This window comes from Macrobrachium rosenbergii, chromosome 30 (genome assembly GCF_040412425.1).
Source record: "Macrobrachium rosenbergii isolate ZJJX-2024 chromosome 30, ASM4041242v1, whole genome shotgun sequence".
In the NCBI taxonomy this organism is placed as follows: Eukaryota; Metazoa; Arthropoda; class Malacostraca; order Decapoda; family Palaemonidae; genus Macrobrachium; species Macrobrachium rosenbergii.
The window spans coordinates 19,023,409-19,043,319 of NC_089770.1; the positions used below are offsets into that span (position 1 = coordinate 19,023,409).

At 38.2% G+C, this 19,911-nt stretch overlaps 2 protein-coding genes across 3 annotated transcripts in view; one reads left to right on the plus strand and one right to left on the minus strand.

Annotated features, from left to right (window-relative positions):
* Positions 1-19,509, minus strand: part of LOC136855114 (transketolase-like protein 2) — a 42,355-nt gene extending 22,846 nt beyond the window's left edge. The window contains exons 1-2 of one of the 2 annotated variants that reach the window (XM_067131947.1): positions 3,520-3,547; positions 905-1,286 (exon numbers count right to left, since the gene is read on the minus strand). In XM_067131947.1, coding sequence (XP_066988048.1) covers positions 905-1,044 — 140 coding nt within the window. In that variant the 5' untranslated portion in view covers positions 1,045-1,286; positions 3,520-3,547. Of the gene's footprint in view, positions 1-904; positions 1,287-3,519; positions 3,548-19,122 lie in introns of those variants that run through there. The other variant, XM_067131948.1, reaches the window with a different exon arrangement.
* The window catches only part of LOC136855115 (testis-expressed protein 10), a 39,241-nt gene continuing 31,425 nt past the window's right edge, over positions 12,096-19,911 (plus strand). Inside the window, exons 1-2 of the mRNA XM_067131951.1 lie at positions 12,096-12,172; positions 16,542-16,674. The gene's annotated coding sequence lies outside the window, so the exon portion shown is untranslated. The remainder of the gene's footprint in view (positions 12,173-16,541; positions 16,675-19,911) is intronic.

Here is a 19,911-nt window from a genome sequence, read left to right on the forward strand (position 1 = left end):
AGGAGGAAAAGCTCGCAGTTGCGCTATGAAACAATTGTTAGGAGAGGGTGGATAGCAAGATGGAGGAAAGTATGAATGGAGGCACAGTAAAAGGAACGAAAAGGGTTGCAGCTAGGGGCCGGAGGGACGCTGCACAGAACCGTAAGTAAACCCTATAGTGCGCGTTATGGGCAAGGAGGTCTGAAATAAATTACTTCATTTACCGATCTGTCTCGATAGAGTGGTCATTTAAGCTTACAGACTTCTAACAGTCTATCACTACATTATATATCTCCTCCAGCCTTTGTCGTCGGGCTGTCTATACTTGGATGTTGGAGGGCAGTCGTTACACCAAAATTTTTTACTCCGGACATGAAAACTCAAGGTTAGGCCTAGTACAGTTAGAGATGCAAAAATCTGGAATATGAAAAAAATATGAACATGCCAAACTGGCGCCCTGAGAGTAACAGGGAGAGAATGGGTCTTATACAAGGGATCGACGCCCCCTTGACCTTCATCAATGTCAAACTACCTCGAAAATTTTATTTAAAAAAATATCAATGGTATACCTCAATATCACGTACCTTGTTTAAAGAAATACCCCATAAACTTAGATCGAAAACTTCAATTCTTTAAGTAGCCAACTGCTTTACATTGCAGGCATGAACCTAACCATAAAATAGGTAAATTGAGATTTAATTACCATTCATAAGTGTTAAGTCCAATTCAGAAACAAACTATATAAAAAAATATCTGAAAATTAGTTCCAATAAAAAAACGCCGGTTTCAAAAACAGACTTTCGGAAGTAAACAAGACATGGAGACAGTCCGGCCAACGTAAGGCACGCATAACAGATCAATCACCACTTCCTTTCCTTAAAAATGTAACGTGACACAAAAATTAAAGCATTTCAGAGCCACATACCCAGAATTCGAGGCATCCGTCATCTTGATGGAATGCACTCTCAACTTGTTGGCGATATCGCACAGCTCTTGGACGTTGATTTCGGCCATGACGATGGTGTTCTCCGGCAGGAATCCACTGCTAGACTGAGCACACCCCATATAAACGCCGCGGCAGGAGTCACCTCTAAAATATCGATTATGGACGAGAAAATCCAGAACTGGCAACTCCTCCCGGTACACCAACCAATCGCAGCTGCCTTTGGGTTCGCAAGCACCAATCGCAATCGCTTTTCCAGGATCGCTACCAATCAAAACGCGATTTCAGAGCCACCGTCTTAAGTCACGTCACACTGCCGCCAAATTAAAGTTTTTTTCAAGTTCGTTTTCTTGTGTACATAAAACTATTAAGTGAGGAAACTTAAAAACATCACTGGGTAAATAATGAACATGAAAAACTCTAGGAAACTCCATGAGGTGAAGTAACTTAACGTATTGTCTGCGACGTGACAAGGCTGTTATGCAACAGATTTAAATTCCCTTTAAAGAATTCTAAGATTCAGATTGTTTTTTCCGTAAGTCTAATCCCAGTTCATCAGAACACGTAAATTCTATCAACCCTAACGCGGTTCTTCATCAACAAGACGACAAGAAATGTAATTGTCAAGACTCTTAATTACAATTAACTCGTTTAATTACCAAATACTCTCAAGATTACCACATCAATCTCAATTATTCAGGATTAATAATTAACTGAGCCAGTCTTTCATTGCATAATATTTTTTTGTTCAGGAGTTTTATATTTGAATAAGGTCAGACTTTGTAGTTAAAAACAATATGTGTATCAAGCGAATAAAATTTGGAACAGGAAAACTAACAACTAAACAAACATTATACATCTGGTAGACATGTAGGAAACCGAAGCACAGGGTGCTAAGAAGATAGTAAAACTGAGAAAACTAAACGGAGTCCTCTGAAATTTATATATCCCAGCATTAAATACCTGCTATCTTGGAAGACTAACCCCAAAATGCTTTGTTGAACCAACTAGATATTAAGTACATGCTTATAAGCTGGGAAAACTAAACAGAATGTTTCGAAGACGTAACTGACAACCATTCCTGCATAGTTAAGCTGAAAAATTAAGAACTGATACTGCAAAGTTTAAAAAATGCAAACTAGAAAAAAATCCATGCAGAGTTGCGGCATTGGAAAAATTAAATATGGATGGTGTAAGTATCGAGTAACTAAAACTCGACAAAATATGGATTACGACTCGTATTCAAGAGCTGGGAAAACTGAGATTTTCAAATGTCTGTTGGGAAAACTATGCACAGTGCTCATAGGTGGGAAAACTTAGGTGTTTGAACGGTGGAAAAAATCCAAGTGGATGCTGTTTTGTGGATGGAAAACTAAAACAGGGTGTTGAGAAGCAAAAAAACTAAGCATGAGGTGTTATAAAGCGGGAATAACTAAGCGAATGAGTTTTCCCCCTCGAGACGACAAACCTAAGCAAGTCGTGTTGAGAAGTAAGGAAAATAAGTAAGAAATTTGATCACTTGAAAATACAACCATTATGAGAAGAAAAAGACGGGAAAACTCACTCAAGACCGGGTGAATTACATATTCAGAATATATAAAAAAAAACATGACATTTTTAAGAACTCGGGAAAACCAAGTTTATAAAAATGAGCGTTGAATTTGAAAGTCTAGAAAAATAACGGTTTTGTTAGACCTAACGGTTTTATGACTTATATAAGCTCCAGGCCCCAAGTGTAGGTACGGTGCGAAGGATAAAAAAAAATAATTTTAAGTGTTTGTGAGTTGTGAGAGAGAGAGAGAGAGAGTACGGTTATTATCAATTCACCAACTTATAAGAGTATAAATAAACGGAGACCTTCACGTGGGGTTATATTTTTCTACTGAGGAAACTTTCAGGTTTGTCAATCTCTTTTTTTTTTTTCCTGGAGGTTTGCATCAGGGCTGGATTCTGTTGCTGTCACGGTCTGATTAATTCACTCTGCCCATAACAGCTTCTCCACCCACTCTCTCTCTCTCTCTCCCAGCGACACAAAACGCATCCTTTTACATATACACATATATTTAAGAAAGTGCGTCTCCTTTCTCTCAGCTCAGCACAAACTCCCGCACTTTGACGCAAAGAGGACTTCTCTTACGATCTTACGCGCGAAAACGCCACTTTATTTATTCCTGCGATGAATATAATATAATTACACTCATACCTTATGGCAAGGAGTTAGAGCATCTTCCTATAAACTTGAATTCAAGTTATATAAACATATGAAAAAGTATAAAAGCATTCAACAGGTTGCCCATGCTATGGCAGTTTATGCAACCAATGGAATGCACCTCCACATAGAAAACGAACATTTTCTCCCAGGAATGTTTACAATCGATTGCCTTATTTCGTCGATATACAAAATGCAAAGAGCGCATGGGCGCGGCTTTTCAATATCACGTTCCTGTATGTGATATAAACAAATGCGTGCAATGTCACAACACAGGAAATTTCACATTTCAGAACTGATTTCACAGTGGTTGCCTATTATCATAGAAAACGGGAATAAAAGATACTTAATATTTTACACACAGAGAACCCACAAAAGGTGACCCTACCTACACGATTATCGAATTCACACTGGTCTTCCACACACCGACACCCTCAAATATGAATGTTCCCCTTCTCTTTCTACACCTGTTTGTTACACACACACACACACACACACGCGGTCACACCTACTTAAACGATGCATAACGTTGCATGAAATCAAAATCCTTCAAGCATTCTAATTCTCATCCACAGATTAATCCTGAGGTATTTGCAACTCATTACCTTCATCATGGAATTATCAAACAATAATATTATAATTACATTCAGCACTGATGTTATCATTATTAATTGTTGATGATATATATATATATATATGTATATATATATATATATATATATATATATATATATATATATATATATATATACATACATTCACACACACACACATATATATATATATATAAATTATATATATTCTCCATTTGCTTTTTTCTCTCAATAGCTGAGAAGTATATGGACATTTTACCAGCCTATCGTACCACAATCTACCCACATTATCTTACAAACTTGAGAAATTCAATCTTAGTACTTTGTCGTCCACTCTCTCCACACGTACATACACACACACTCATAAACAAAAGCACAGGCGCACAAAAGACGGCTATCTTCAGGAAGAATAGGTTGAACAAACTCACAAATTTTCCGGAATCAATTTTGTCGTCGCAAATACATTGAAACACCTGCCCTCTCTCTCTCTCTCTCAAAATTATCAAAATAAATAAAAAGAAATCAGCGGCAGGTGGCTTTTCCATGGAAGATTTCACGATTATGTGCACACAAAAAAAGCAAGCATGTATATCTGTAACATACATATACATATATATATATATATATATATATATATATATATATATATATATATATATATATATATCACGATAACGTGGTTATTGAATTTTCTATTGATGAAGTTCATTTTTCTTGGATATTGAAAATATGTCTATATTTAGATGACTGAGGAACATACAAGAAAGTAAAGAGTTCCACAGCCAATAACGACGGTAAGACGGTCTGATTAAACCCAGCTGACTCACTGTTTTACCATATTTTCATTACTGATTTATTTTGTAGTGTAAACCGAACACTAAAAATTAAAATGAGGTGAGGTATCTTTTCACTGTAAACAAATTGGTTATGTGAACATCATCAACGTATCCGAAGGAACATGTGCGCGCACATAGCTATCTTCCTTGGACCAATGAACGAGTTTAACACAAAGTGAAACGAATAAATTTCGCAACAACATACGAGTCAAATTTGACTCATGCATCCAAAACTTCTCGCTCTCTCTCTCTCCCTGAGGTCAGCAAAAGTCGAAGGCTCAGTCCTCCAATGCTTCGATGCATCTGGAAGCATTGAATGCCAAGAACATTGGTCGGAGTTACGTACGCGAACAGAATAATCTCTTTACTCCTTTACTGTAATTTACAACATATATCATGCTGTTGATTTCTCTTTAACTGAAGTTAGCACAATTGAAAACTTTGCATTTACCCGTTCAATTACAACGGTTTTTTTCTGTACAAAATCAATAAGAAAAGAAAAAAAAACAGGATACTAGCCACTCCCACAATTCATCCTTGAACTTTTGAATCACAGATGAAATCCATGTGCAGAAGACATCAATAAGATTCGTATAAATTTGAAGACTCAGCAAGAAATAATTGATGTCTATATATATATATATATATATATATATATATATATATATATATATATATATATATATATATATATATATATATATATATATATATATATATAGTATATGTGTGTGTGCGTAAAACACTGGCAAAGAACATCTGTCCTAACTAAATTCATGTGTCATCCAATCGGTTCATGAAAATTATACAATACAAAAATGAAATAATTGGAGGTTTTTCACACACACACACACACACACACACACACGTATATATATACATATATATATGTGTGTGTAACACTAGTAAAGAACATCAGTTCTAATCAAAGTCATATCTATGTCACAAGGTAATGGAATCGGTCTTGAAAATTATGCAATAGAAAAAGGATATAATGGGAGGTTTACACACACACACACATATATATACAGTATATACAGTATATATATATATATATATATATATATATATATATATATGTGTGTGTGTGTGTGTGTGTGTGTGTGTATGTAACACTAGGAAAAACATCAGTTCCAATTAAAGTCATACGTATGTCACAAGCCAATCGAATCAGTTCAGGAAAAATTATGCAATACAAAAAGGATTTTTTCAATTACAAGGAAATTATTTAAATATCACCATAATTAATAGTTAATATTACATATGACGCAGATTACATTTTCGACGACACACTGAAATGCATAAAATAAAAAAAATATATGATTTATAATTGTATATAAATGACACAACACAAGCACAGCAAAATTAAAAAAAGAAAAACTTTTATAAAATGTGCAAATCAAATCAAAGCTTGGTTTCAAAGAAGAAAAATGTGAAAAAAAAGTCAGAAAATGCAGACAGAAAATTTCTGGATGTGCATTTGGATACGAGTCCATTTTAAGCTATGATCACCTCCTTGTAGCCCATAACCCAACATACTTCCCGGCCATCATCCACATATCACAAAAATTTCAAAGAAATCAGTCTATAAATTGTCGAGGCATTTTGTAGCCACGCAAACAGTTAAATGAATGAACTGATAAATTTCAGTATTTAATCATCTCTTCATCTGCTCATGACCCTGGTTTCCCCGCCAATAAACAATAAAATAATGAAATCTATACATAAGTTTCTTGGATATTTTGTTGCAAAAAATATTAAAAATCCGGTTCTGCTTCCCCATCAGGGCTCAGTACAATCTAACCACCTCTTCCTTTCACAAAACGTTAAATTCGACAAATTAAGATTTTTTGTGAAATCTTACTGAAAGACAGACAAACAAAATCCTCTGAAATCGTAACACCAGCCATTTCGAAGTTTTATTGCGCCACCAGTAGCCTCAGAGACGCGGTGTAGGCGGTTTACAATCTGCTGAAAGGCTTTGCCACCGCGGGAGGACCAGTTCCTGTCTGTCACTTCCTTCGCATCAAATGGCAACGTTGCGGAAAGCTAATAATTATTATTGCTGCAAGGTTGCAGCTGCTTGCAGTGCTGTTTGGACACTGGTGAGGAGGGTCGCTTCAGCTAACTTCTTGGGTTGGGGGGAGGGTAGGAAAAATATGGCAATGATAACCGATGGGACTATATGCACGAACGCAGGCGCTCATGCATACAAATAAATATTAAGTTTACGTACACGGGAAAATAATTATGCAAGATCAATCCGCGTGGCTTTCCTTCACGTGAACTGATTTTACATCTCTCTCTCTCTCTCTCTCTCTATATATATATATATATATATATATATATATATATATATATATATATATATATATATATATATATATACACACACACACACATAAAACAGAATACGTTTCCCAGCGCCGATACAGACTAGGAGAGTTAGTTCTATACTAAGGGAACTTAGTATAAAATAGGCATTTTGCTGAGAAGCGCATATGTCAGGTACACATGCACAAGTACAGTCCCAGTCGTCTGTACCCTCTATACACACATACTCATGCGCAAAGTATCACTATAGCTCTAGACCAGGGGTTCCCAACCTGGTGCTCAAGAGCACCTGTGCTCTCTGACTTGGTCTGGTAGTGCTCTTTCGAAGGTGTTAAAATCGTGCTCATGAACACCAACTCTCCCTAGGCCTAACTGCCGAATTTAAAGTAGCCTACATTTTCGCCTTTTTCGTTATATATATATATATATATATATATATATATATATATATATATATATATATATATATATATATATATATATATATATATATATATATATATATATATATATATATATATATGGGCGAATATAGAAAAGCTAGCCAAAGCAGTGCAGCATCAGGGTTCTCACTGAATCCACGAACTAGCGGAGAGGAGGACTTGTTTTATTTTTTTTTATTTTAAGGTTAAAGATTTTGCAATAATTAGCTTGTGTATCAGTATTCAGGAAATAATGCTTCCTGTGAATTTTATTTGTTCTCTTTTTTCCTTTTTAGTTTTCCACGTATAGCACAACATGATTACCGTAATTAGGAATATAATTGATAATGAGCAAGCGTATATTTTAGTTTGTTATTGAACAATAAAACTCATTTAGTTACATTTTAGATACCAATATATGATTTAAGAGGTAAAATATTACCTGTGATTTATTGTGTGCCGGTGGAGTACTATAATATCTATGACAGTTATGTAAAATATGCCTGATTGGTGAATGTTAGTGACTGAATAAACATCCAGGCAGTAAAAAATCATGTTTGAATCTTCAGTGCCAGTAATTTAAAATTTTTGCCACCTTTAAATAAACGAAAACTAAGTCTTTCACTTACTAAATGGATTGCTTCTTAATTCCCAAACTATAAAATTATTGTGGTGCTCTCACATTTATCCAGAAAACAGGTGGGTGCTCACCAGCTTAAAAAGGTTGGGAACCCCTGCTCTAGACCTCACTATGCAAGGTAGAATTCCAATAAAACTCTAACTCCTAGGCCGAGCATCAGTTACCCTTTGCTCATCCACTTAACTGTATTCTTCTTCTCACTCTCCTGACTGTGAAATTGAGTCAGTCTTCCTGGACGTGTGTGTGTCATGGTTGTTGACGTAATGCTACTTTTAAGACGCCATGCACCAGTGCTTTGCTTTTCTTCACGCACGGTTGGTGCTTTCGGCTGCGTGTAACCAACTGTTCGTTGTGCTGCCCTTATTTGGTTTTCCTTGTATTTGCTCTTTTTTTACTGCTTCCCACTGTACACAATAATAATAATAATAATAATAATAATAATAACCTTGACTTCCATCTCCACTTCAAGTTAGGCCTACATGAGACTCGAGTCTAGGGCCAGTGGTTCATTTTCAGCTTAAATATATGATGTATAGCACTTAGATGGGTGACCATTTAAAAATTGCCAGACACCGTCAGCTGGGGGTAGCAACCTCATTCCTAAAACCTGTGCATGCTTGAAGCACACCATAGGAGTCAGGTGTGAGCTAGACTGAGTCACAATGAGGACTATAAGTTTGTTTACTAATATTCGCCTGTGAAATGATATATGGTACAGTACATAAAAGGAAACAGAATATGAATTTAGACTGTATATTAAAATTCAGTTACCGGTAAATATCTATAAAGTAAAATAGCACTAGTTATTAAAATCAATAAGACACCGACTACAGTAAACGAATTTCACTAATAAAGTTGCTAGCACTAATTCAGGTCGGAGGAAATTCCCTTTCATTTGGTCACCCTTCCCTGAGTTGACCAATCTCAATGCTGTTTAAGTTTTTTTGATGATCAGCTGTTTGGTAAATGTATTATTATCGTTACCTTAACCTTAGATTATTTGGATTTTATTCCTAACTTAACCATTAACAGGCCCATATGTTCAGACATCAAAGGACTTCAATGAAAAAGTAGCAAATCTCTCTCATCTCCAGTCGAGTTGGCAGACATCGTCTTCTCCAGTCGATTAGGGTTGGCAGACATCGTCTTGGGTCTGATTGGGGTTGGGACATCGTTGGAGGTTGAAGACATCGTTTTCTGATTGGTCTATCGTATTGGGTCTGAGTGGGGTTGATATACTTCGTCTTGGGTCTGATTGGGGTTGGCAGACATCGTCTTGGGTCTGGGTGGGGTTGGCAGGCATCGTTTTGGGTCTGAGTGGGATTGGCAGACATCGTCTTGGGTCTGGGTGGGGTTGGCAGACATCGTTTTGGGTCTGAGTGGGATTGGCACATCGTCTTGGGCCTGGGGTTGGCAGACATCGTCCTGGGTTTGAGTGGTGTTCATCTTGGGTCTGATTGACATCGTCTTGGGTTTGATAGACATCATCTTGGGTCTGGGCTGGGTTGGCAGACATCATCTTTTTGGGTCTGAGTGGGTTGGTAGACATCGTCTTGTTGGTAAGACATCGTCTTGGGTCTGAGTGGGGTTGGTAGACATCGTCTTGGGTCTGAGTGGGGTTGGTAGACATCGTCTTGGGTCTCAGTGGTGTTGGTAGACATGGGGTTGGTAGGTCGGTACATCTGTCTTGGGGTTGGTCTGTCTTGGGTCTGAGTGGGGTTGGTAGACATCGTCTTGGGTATGAGTGGGGTTGGTAGACATTGTCTTGAGTCTGGGTTAGGTTGGCAGACATCGTTTTGGGTCTGAGTGGAGTTGGCAGACATCATTTTGGGTCTGAGTGGGATTGGCAGACTTAGTCTTGGGTCCGAATGGGATTGGCAGTCATTGTCTTGGGTCTGAGTAAGGTTGGCAGACATTGTCTTGAGTCTGGATTAGGTTGGCAGACATCATTTTGGGTCTGAGTGGAGTTGGCAGACATCATTTTGGGTCTGAGTGGGATTGGCAGACATCATCTTGGGTCTGAGTGGTGTTGACAGATATTGTCTTGGGTCTGAGTGAGGTTGGTAGACATCGTCTTAGATCTGAGTGGGGTTGGCAGACATTGTCTTGGGTATGAGTGGGGTTGGCAGACATAGTCTTGGGTCTGAGTGAGGTTGGTAGACATTGTCTTGGGTCTGAGTGGGATTGGCAGACATTGTCTTGAGTCTGAGTTAGGTTGGCAGACATCGTTTTGGGTCTGAGTGAGGTCGGCAGGCATTGTCTTGGGTCTGAGTGAGGTAAGTAGACATCGTCTTAGATCTGAGTGGGTTGGTAGACATTGTCTTGGGTCTGAGTGAGGTTGTCAGACATTGTCTTGGGTCTGGGTTAGGTTGGCATACATCGCTTTGGGTCCGAGTGGAGTTGACAGACATCGTCTTGGGTCTGAGTGAGGTTGGCAGACATAGTCTTGGGTCTGGGTTAGGTTGGCAGACATCGTTTTGGGTCTGAGTGGAGTTGGCAGACATTGTCTTGGGTCTGGGTGGGATTGGCAGACATTGTCTTGGGTCTGAGTGGGGTTTGGCAGACATTGTTTTGGGGCTGAGTGGTGTTGGCAGAATTGTCTTGGGTCTAAGTGGGTTGGTAGATATCGCCTCGGATTTGACTGTGGTTCACAAACATCTAACAGTGATTGAGTGAGGTTACCAAACAGCAGTTTGGTTTTTGTGCTAGGCTAGTACACATTTATTGCTTTGGACATTGAATGATCTGATTTCAGTAGCGATGAACATCTGCCTTTTAACTATATACACAATATGATTTACAATGTACATACTCAACGAATGACTTGATGCAATATTTGAGGGCAAGCACTACAGTTTCAGGCGTTTCAGAGAGAGAGAGAGAGAGAGAGAGAGAGAGAGAGAGAGAGAGAGAGAGAGAGAGAGAAGTTTTCGCCATCTTTCCAGATAAATACATAGCCTTAAATATATTCCCTGATACAATACGTAATGTAACTCTGCAATATTATGTTCCTCACAATGCACGACAGACATATTTTAGCGAAAATTGCTTCTCATACGTAGAACAGGCGTCTCCACTCTGTGCATATATAAAGTTCTGTGTCTATCTGAAATTTCACTAATTGTGCACACGAGATTACCTGCTATTATACTGACGGTCAATACTGAATGTGTTTTCACAATACTGAGTCCCAAAAACACTGTCAGTCTTCATAATTACAGAAATACTGAACGTGTGAACCCACCTAAGGTTTAAGTTTGGTTGACACTTAAGCCCATCGTATTATGCAACGTAAGGCACTTTTAAATTTAAATGGCGAAATTACACTCTTATTATTCCGCAACATCAATCTATGGTTTATGTGGTCTATGATGTTTTCTCTTCTGATCTAGACAGGGTTGCGTAAAAACATGTCCTTGATATAGCCATCCAAAACCGCATCACTTGTGACAATCATTATTTTATCAGATTCTCTCTCTCTCTCTTTCTTTCTCTCTCTCTCTCTTATACACCAATCAACGTACCAGTATAAATAAAACAGAATTTCGACCATGACATCATACACTCCAGCTCGGTCTCTCTCCCTCTCTCTGCAAGACCTTACTTAATCATTCTTCACTGCCTACTCCAGATCTCGTCGTGTGTGTGTGTGGGGGAGGTAAGTTTGGGAGGGAGGGAGGTGGCTGTTACATGAAGAGAAGTGAGGCAAAAAACTTTCACAATTTCTCTAACCTTCTCCAACTGCCGCCTGAGTGAGTCTACGAAAATCAGCGCCGTTATTCGTTGCCTGCAGCAGCTACATTCCAGGTCTCTACTCATTAAGAATACGACTTATAACTAACGTCTGAGGACTGTTAATCTAGAATATAACTAAAAAAAATAGAATAAAAGATTAACACCTTTAGAACATAACTTTTACATAAAATCCCACTCGAAGCTTTCAAATTTTCACATTATGGACAGCTATCTCAGGATTCTGAACATCTTTCTCATTATACACTTAGCAATGTGCAAGTAACACATCCGCTTTAAGCGCACGTTTTAAATGTGCAGGTCTGACGTCGTGAAAGTTTAGGTTCTAAACTTGCAAACATAAACATGTAAAGCTAGGCTTTTGAATATGTATGCCTAAACCAAGTGAAGTTGGCCTTGTAAATATGCAAACTTAAAACCGTGTGAACTTTAGTGTAAATATTAAGAACTATAGCAGAGTGAGGTTAGTGACGTATATAAGTATGTGTAGGCATAAAAAACAGAAAATTAACGTTATAATTATGTAGGCTCAAATTCATTTGAAGTTATAACTGAATATTTAAGCTTAAAAACAATGTGTAGTTTAACAAGACGAAAACATATACGTGTGCCTAAAGCCACATGAAGTTTGACTTGTACTTCTTCATGTCTAATGTTACATGAAATTAGTTGTAAACATGTAGGCATAAAGTCATGACCGTTGTGAAGTTAGTTATAAATATATAAGCCAGAGATCCACGTGAAACGACAATATGTAGACCTAAAACCTTTGAAATTGAGCGTTCCATATTTATAGGCCTACGCGCCCTTTCTGAGACATATCTTTGAAAACGACGGTGGAAATTTAATCCTTACCCCGAATATATTAAATGAACACAAAGAACATCGAAAAGAGAAACTATCACGGGTGTAAAAAGGGGTACAAAACGGTTTCCTCGAGTAATACACGGTCTAACTAACATGTGAACAGAAAGACCTTGAGTTTGTCGACTTTCTTCTTGCACTTGACGTTTGCCGGACATTTTTCTTGTTCATCATTAAGTTTCCCCCGAGGAACACGATGATTCCATGATAATCTTCCTCATCAACAAAACGTGTAAACGAAGCGTTATTTTTTTTTATCACGCGTAATTCATGAGTAAGTTCTGGCTCAAAACATTGTTTAATCCATTTTTGTTATTTGCACTATAACACACACACACACATACTGTATATTTGTATTTGTAATACCCACAACAACTTCTTAAACTTTTTTTTTACGCACACCACTGTCAACCTTAAACCCAACTGCTGGAACCCTGACAACGACCGTGGCAGGATTCGAACCCCTCATTTTTTCTTTCTTTTCAAAGGGAAAGGCACCAGAAGACCATATCCTTCCGGATATAAGCAAGGTTTTATGAATGCGGTTGCTAGCCTCATGCCCTTTTTTTGAGCTAAGCCCAATATTCTACCGCTTAACACTCTCTGTTTGTCTGTCTGTCTGTCTTTCTCTGTCTCTCTGTCTCTCTCTCTCTATAATATATATATATATATATATATATATATATATATATATATATATATATATATATATATATATGTGTGTGTGTGTGTGTGTGTGTGTGTGTGTGTGTGTGTACATATAATCACACACACATATGTTCCTCATTGGGAGGGTGGGTTCCGTCTAAGCTAGCACTCTGCTGGCCGCGAGTTCGAATCTCCGACCGGCCAATGAAGAATAAGAGGAATTTATTTCTGGTGTTAAAAGTTCATTTCTCGCTATAATGTGGTTCGGATTCCACAATAAGCTGTAGGTCCCGTTGCTAGGTAACCAATTGGTTCTTAGCCACGTAAAATAAATCTAATCCTTCGGGCCAGCCGTAGGAGAGCTGTTACTCAGCTCCATGGTCTGGTTAAACTAAGGTATACTTAACTTTACACACATATATATACAGAGAGAGAGAGAGAGAGAGAGAGATTTAACATGCGTGAATTTTCCCAAGCCTAAGATAAAAGGCAAGCTGTCCAGGAGACTGGCACAAACTGGCTCAGGGTATCTCTAAATGCTTATTGAGTGGGCCTAGTCGTCTTACTTAGAATAACACCCATGTTTGCTACAGCAAGAGAATAATAATAAGGCATGCGGATTTATAACGTACTTAGAATAACAAAAAGATTAAAGCTACTTGATCGTAAAAATCAGTTTATGCATCTGTAATTTTACAAATGGCAATCTACAGTCATAAGCTGAAAGCAGGAGAGAGAGAGAGAGAGAGAGAGAGAGAGAGAGAGAGAGAGAGAGATCAGCAAAATGCAGTCTACAAACATGACAAGCTAAACGGGCACAAGAGAGAGAGAGAGAGAGAGAGAGAGAGAGAGAGAGAGAGAGAGAGAGAGAGAGAGAGAGAGAGAAAAATAATTTCCCCCGACCGTGACAACAGTACAAGACGTACCTTTCTCACGAAACTACTATAATGACAGTACTAAACATCAAAAAGTAAAAAAACAAACAAAAAATCAGGTTCTTCAAGACTGTTTATGTCATAAGCAAACCGCTCATTAACAGGCTCATCGTCAACCGAGCAGACAGGCGCGCATGGAAGCATGAAGGTTAACCGCCAAACTTCAGCCCGCTCAAAATTTTACCGGCAGTTTTTAAGCGCCAGAAATTCATCACGGCAGGTGGGCTGCGTATGACTTGGCAACAACGAAGGGGAAATATGGCCTTGCGATGGACGCATAGTAAGTTTCTAATATGGTAAAGCGAGAGATAAAGATTTAATTTTGTTGGAGATAAATTAGGAAACTGAAAGAACTTACTCGCAAATTGTTGGTGTACATGGTTGACTATGCTACGGATAGGTCTAAATCTTTCCTTTTCTTCAAACTTGTATTAGTTTGATATTTCGCTCTACATTTACTTAAAACAATACATTCCATCCTTCTAACAATGATGTTATGTGCATGTTTTGTCAATCTAGGCGCTTAGCTTAACATCAATAAGGCTGCCCTGATCTAAGTCGAAAACCAATTTGTTTACGTAACGTCGGTTGGTTTAGATTAAGCAGGCTTCACAAATTCGGGGCCCGGTCCAAAGTTGCCCTTACATTAGGATGTGGACCTTTAGACTCATCCCTGCAACAGAGACGAGCAGTATATGTGACCATAATAATTACCTATGTATTAAGGCCTTCCAGTTTTGGTTTTTGGCTCCCTTGGTTGAGGGCACACCGAACCACAATTTCCTTTCCTTATTAATACTATTACTTATAGTTTTTCAGTGTTATCTATTAATTGCTATTCCTGTATCACCGTTTCTATTTCTTTATTGTATTAATTCTACTTCATCCTTATTCGGTGAAATCTTGCAAGGTATTTCGTGGTACTTAGGCTTCCTCCTCAAGGAGTCACTGAATGATGGTAAGAAAACTATAAAATTGAAATGATGCAATAATGGCTATGACAAAAAAATCGTTAAAGCTATTCACTCTAGCTTTCTTCCAAACGTTCTTGATTCCTTTTCAAAGACGTGTCATTTTTCGATGTGTTTAAAGCAACACATTAGACAGACTACAGCGGGCTCTCATCCCATGTGAAGCCCAAATGGATGTTTTCTGGTGCCGGACTCTTCATTACGTAACTAAGAGCATGACTCTGACCGCAGTATTGACTGTTGTGCTTCACAAGTCACTTTATGGGCAACTGTTACTGTGCGCATGACTGTATTATTATTAATATTCAGAAGATGAAACCTATTCATATGGAACAAGCCCACATGGGCCATTGACTTGAAATTCGAGCTTCCAAAGAATATGGTGTTCATTAGGAAGGAGTAAGAGGAGCTAAAGGGAAATAAAGAAAAGAGAACCCACTTATTAAAAAAGAAAAAAATTAATAAATTAACAGATTGATACAAATGTAATAACATGCAAGAATAGTATTGGGGTAGTAATGCATTGCACCTTCGCTTGAACTTCTGAAGTTCTAGTTGCACGACTTCCTCTGGGAAGCTGTTCCACAGTCCAACGGTGTGAGGAACAAAGAACCTCTGGAACAGAAGTTCGACAGCGAGGCACATTTACTGCATATTGATGCTGCTGTTCAACGAATCTGGTTGCTCTCGGCAGATAAGGGGATCGGAGATCAATTGTGAATGTGAAAGATCTCTATTATACAACTTATGAAAATGTGTGACTTGTGTCTCTAGATTATTCTATTTTTTTTTTTTACGAGACCTTAAAGTGCTTTCTTCAGGTTTTTGTAAAGAATGACTTCCAAACGTCATTAGAAAAAAAAATCTTATTATTCTGTGATGGTTAGCTCCGAATACCATTCCCTACATCATGGAGTTTCTTTTGCGGCTAAGAGACTGAGATGAATTGTTAAAACTTTGCCTACTGTTATATAGTTTCTAATTCGCTTTGAAAGACATTCTTTTGTGGCTAACGGAATAACCCTAACAAAAGAGGAAAGTTGCCACAAAGCATTAATTAGCAAATATTAACTAGTATTGGAAATCCCAGGATCTCTGGAAATGTCCTGATTTGTCGCAAGAATTCCGGGATGCTGAGAAACCCACAAAACAGGAAAGTCAAGTAGCCAATGGAGCTCAGTAAAGATGGGCGTGACCGTACCCGGTGGAGACTGATCCATAATTTATTCATTTATTCAATATGTTTTGCTGATTAAACTGCCGTTTCTTCAGTGAATCTGATACATCATTGTCGAGACTGTTACAGTTGTCATAGTCTTATCTTTACAAAGTCAGGTACAACCAATATTAAAGACGTCTACAGTTTAAGAGTAGTTTATTCTCCCTCTGAGTTTTTTCCTCTATGTTTTCGCAGCCTTGCAATCCTGCTTCATTTACGGCAAGATCAAACACTTTCTTCAACCTCACCCCACTTCTTTTTGTCCAATGGGTCTGGGCTAGATTCGTACGTCAGATGATAGGTCCCATCGACATCTGCATTAAATCTTGTGAGTATTCAAACCTGTTTCTTTCATTATGATTACTTAATTTTTACACATTTCGCAACTGAGATTTTTACACAGTTCGCAGTTGACAGAGAGAGAGAGAGAGAGAGAGAGAGAGAGAAAGCACTCCAGTTATGATACCCCATCATTTGTATTCATTTTTAGCGCGAACTTGGAACCAAGCTGATAAAGCGCGCCCAATCTCAGGTTGCCAGGTGAAGATAATTATCCAAAAGAAAGGCGAAACTGTGCTCTTGCTGACACCAACTTCACCATTTATTTTTATCTTCATTACTTCTGGGATTGTCGCAGATCAAACTAAAGAGTAAGACTGCGTGCAAAACAATCAGTACCTCAGAGAAGTGATTAAAGTTTGTGTGCACGATACTCGTGAGAACAATGGAGCAACTAACCTGATGCACGACAATCTTGACCCCAGCAGAGGAACGCCGTCTTGGTACACGACGGTTGTGCGTTGTTCGTGAAATTCTGTTATAACAGATCTAGAATATGTATACTTAACCATCTGACCGTGCAGCTAACAAATAGTCTTCCTTACTGCCTCAAAGTACGAACTTTTTTCATAATGGGAATGGTGCTAATGCATTTTAAAATCACTGCATTAAGCGTTCATGAATAGTGAAGAATAAATTACACTTTACCGAAACTCTCCGTTCAGTTTAAAACGAAGTTAATTCATGTTTCTCGCAGTTCCATTGTCTTTATTAACCTAAGGAGTGGATTAGTACCTACTTTTTAGTCAATTGTTGTGGGTCGCAGCTGTGATATAAGAAAGATAGGAAACAACAAACGTGATTGATCAGTACTCAGTCAAAATCCTCATAAGCAATGCGAAAGTCCAAAAACATGAAATTGGCAAGTAAACCTCTCTATCTAATTTAGACTGATGTTAGGTCTACCAAACACGGTGCACTGTGGGGATTATTTCAAGGTCTCTGCAGCGTCCCTTCGACCCCTAGCTGCAACCCCTTTCGTTCCTTTTACTGTACCTTGGTTCATACTCTCTTCCATCTTACTCTCCATCCTCTCCTTACAATTGTTGCAAAGTGCAACTACAAGGTTGTCTTCCTGTTACACCTTCAAAACCTTTTTACTCTCAATTTCCTTTTCGGCGGCGAATGACCTCATATGTCCCAGCGCTTGGTCTTTGGTCTAAATTCCATATTCCATTCCATTCCAAAATTTGGGTCACATCTGTGGTCCTGTCCTTTTAACCTCAACCCCATTATCTTCAATCTCTTCAATGACCATTCCACATAACCCTAGTCTCTAACTTCAGACGTTGGGCATTGAACAGACGTTCATTTCTTGGCCATTATACTGTATATGTGTGAGGGGGAATTACATTACTGTATTTCAATGTTTAGTTTCCAAGGGTAATTACATTAAGACTCCCGACAACTCATCTCATCTCTCAACAGATCAAGAACAATTTGTTACCTTACCATAGACGTTGTTTTTATCTAATAAACAACTATCCATGCATCGTGTAATTCCATTTAACAAAACATCACTACTTCAACCAATAAATATTTACTAAGTCTAAATATAACTTAGAAATGTATACATTTTAGTATCACACCTGTAGGTAATTACGTAACGAACAAATCAATACCAGGTATCTGCACTCCTTATCGCTAACTCATCTCCTTCCAAAGCGACGGTTAATGTTTCGTACACATTTATCGCTCGCAGGTGCAACGCACCTTCTCGTTTGAAATTTCAAACGCGGTAAAATTTCAAGCAATTTCTTGCATCACTGACCGACAAAGTTGTTGTAACGGGGTTCGAACTCATTCCTTTCAATGATTCATTAATCATCTTTCAGAAGCAACATCATGATACGACTGTACTTACTTCAAGTGCATTACGATTAAGTCTATCGTTATTTTTTAGTTAATGCCCCGAACAGGAAAACTCAGTCGGGAAAACCAGTTTTATATTGTAACGAAAACCTGCTAACTGGCAACTGCAACACGACGTTGTCTATTCAAGAATGAAAATGCTTTATTTCCCTGTTTTCTTCATTGATACATTCAATTCATAAACCTACTGATTACTGAATAATCAAATGTTCTACTGCCTACAGGCAACTGCGGCCTATGTCTGTTATTCCCAGAAATGAACTTCCCTTGGCAACACTGCCAGACAAGCCGGCACAACTACACACCCCACCGGCACGATCCAGGCTCGATTGATAGCAACCCAAATTTTGTTTCTAAGTGGCACAACGTGGTTGGCATTCGTCTAAAACGAACCACAAATGACATTCTGATCGCAATACATACTAGAACAACTTCAGTACCTTAATAACGGAAGGTACAATTACATTTCTCTGCGGAACGATCACGCCCACATGACATGTTCAAGGGAGAAGCTTGTAAGGATTCGAGACGTGCGGATAAGTTTGTCAAATATTCCTGAACTTACCCAGAATTACTGGCCGATGTTGACTTGACAGAGTGGATTCTCAACTTGTTTGCAATGTCCCTCAGCTCTTGCAAGTTGGTGGCATCGGGCTTATGGTAAGAAGACATTTTCGATGACAAAGGAAAGAGGGAACTGCGTTCGAACCTTTCTCTGTGAGAAACCACACGGTACCTGGATTAATAGATTGCCGGAGAAGAAGCAACTCACTCATGCGGTACGATAACTGCGACTTGCTATCGCATCCACTTATCACTTGAAAAAATATCTTTGAAATTTAGAGACATGCTATTTTAAAGTGTTAAAGATTATGTAAGAATTGGTAGGACATACTTAGGTGAAGTAATATGTCACGACTTCAGTGCGTGGTATCTTCAGTTTCAGACACTCGTGATGTAAGAAAACGCAGAACAATACCATTTTGGAAAATCCTTTGTTTTTCGTTCATGTGTTCATAATTCTTTCGTATAAACCATAGCAACGACGCAATGCTATTTATATTCGGATACCTCCAAGGGTAATTTGATAACAGTTTATCGTCATACACTTACGAAAATCGCATAACGATGATATAGCCAAGGACAGCAAAATATACGAAAAGATAACAAATATAACGGGAATGTGTGGCGTAAAACCTTTTTTGTTTTGTCATTCTTTCAAGAAACTGAAAGATGCCATCATTATTTATAGCCTCTCTCTCTCTCTCTCTCTCTCTCTCTCTCTCTCTCTCTCTCTCTCTCTCTCAGAATGTTTCTATATGTAATCGAGCAGTCTCGCTTAGATGATATAGTT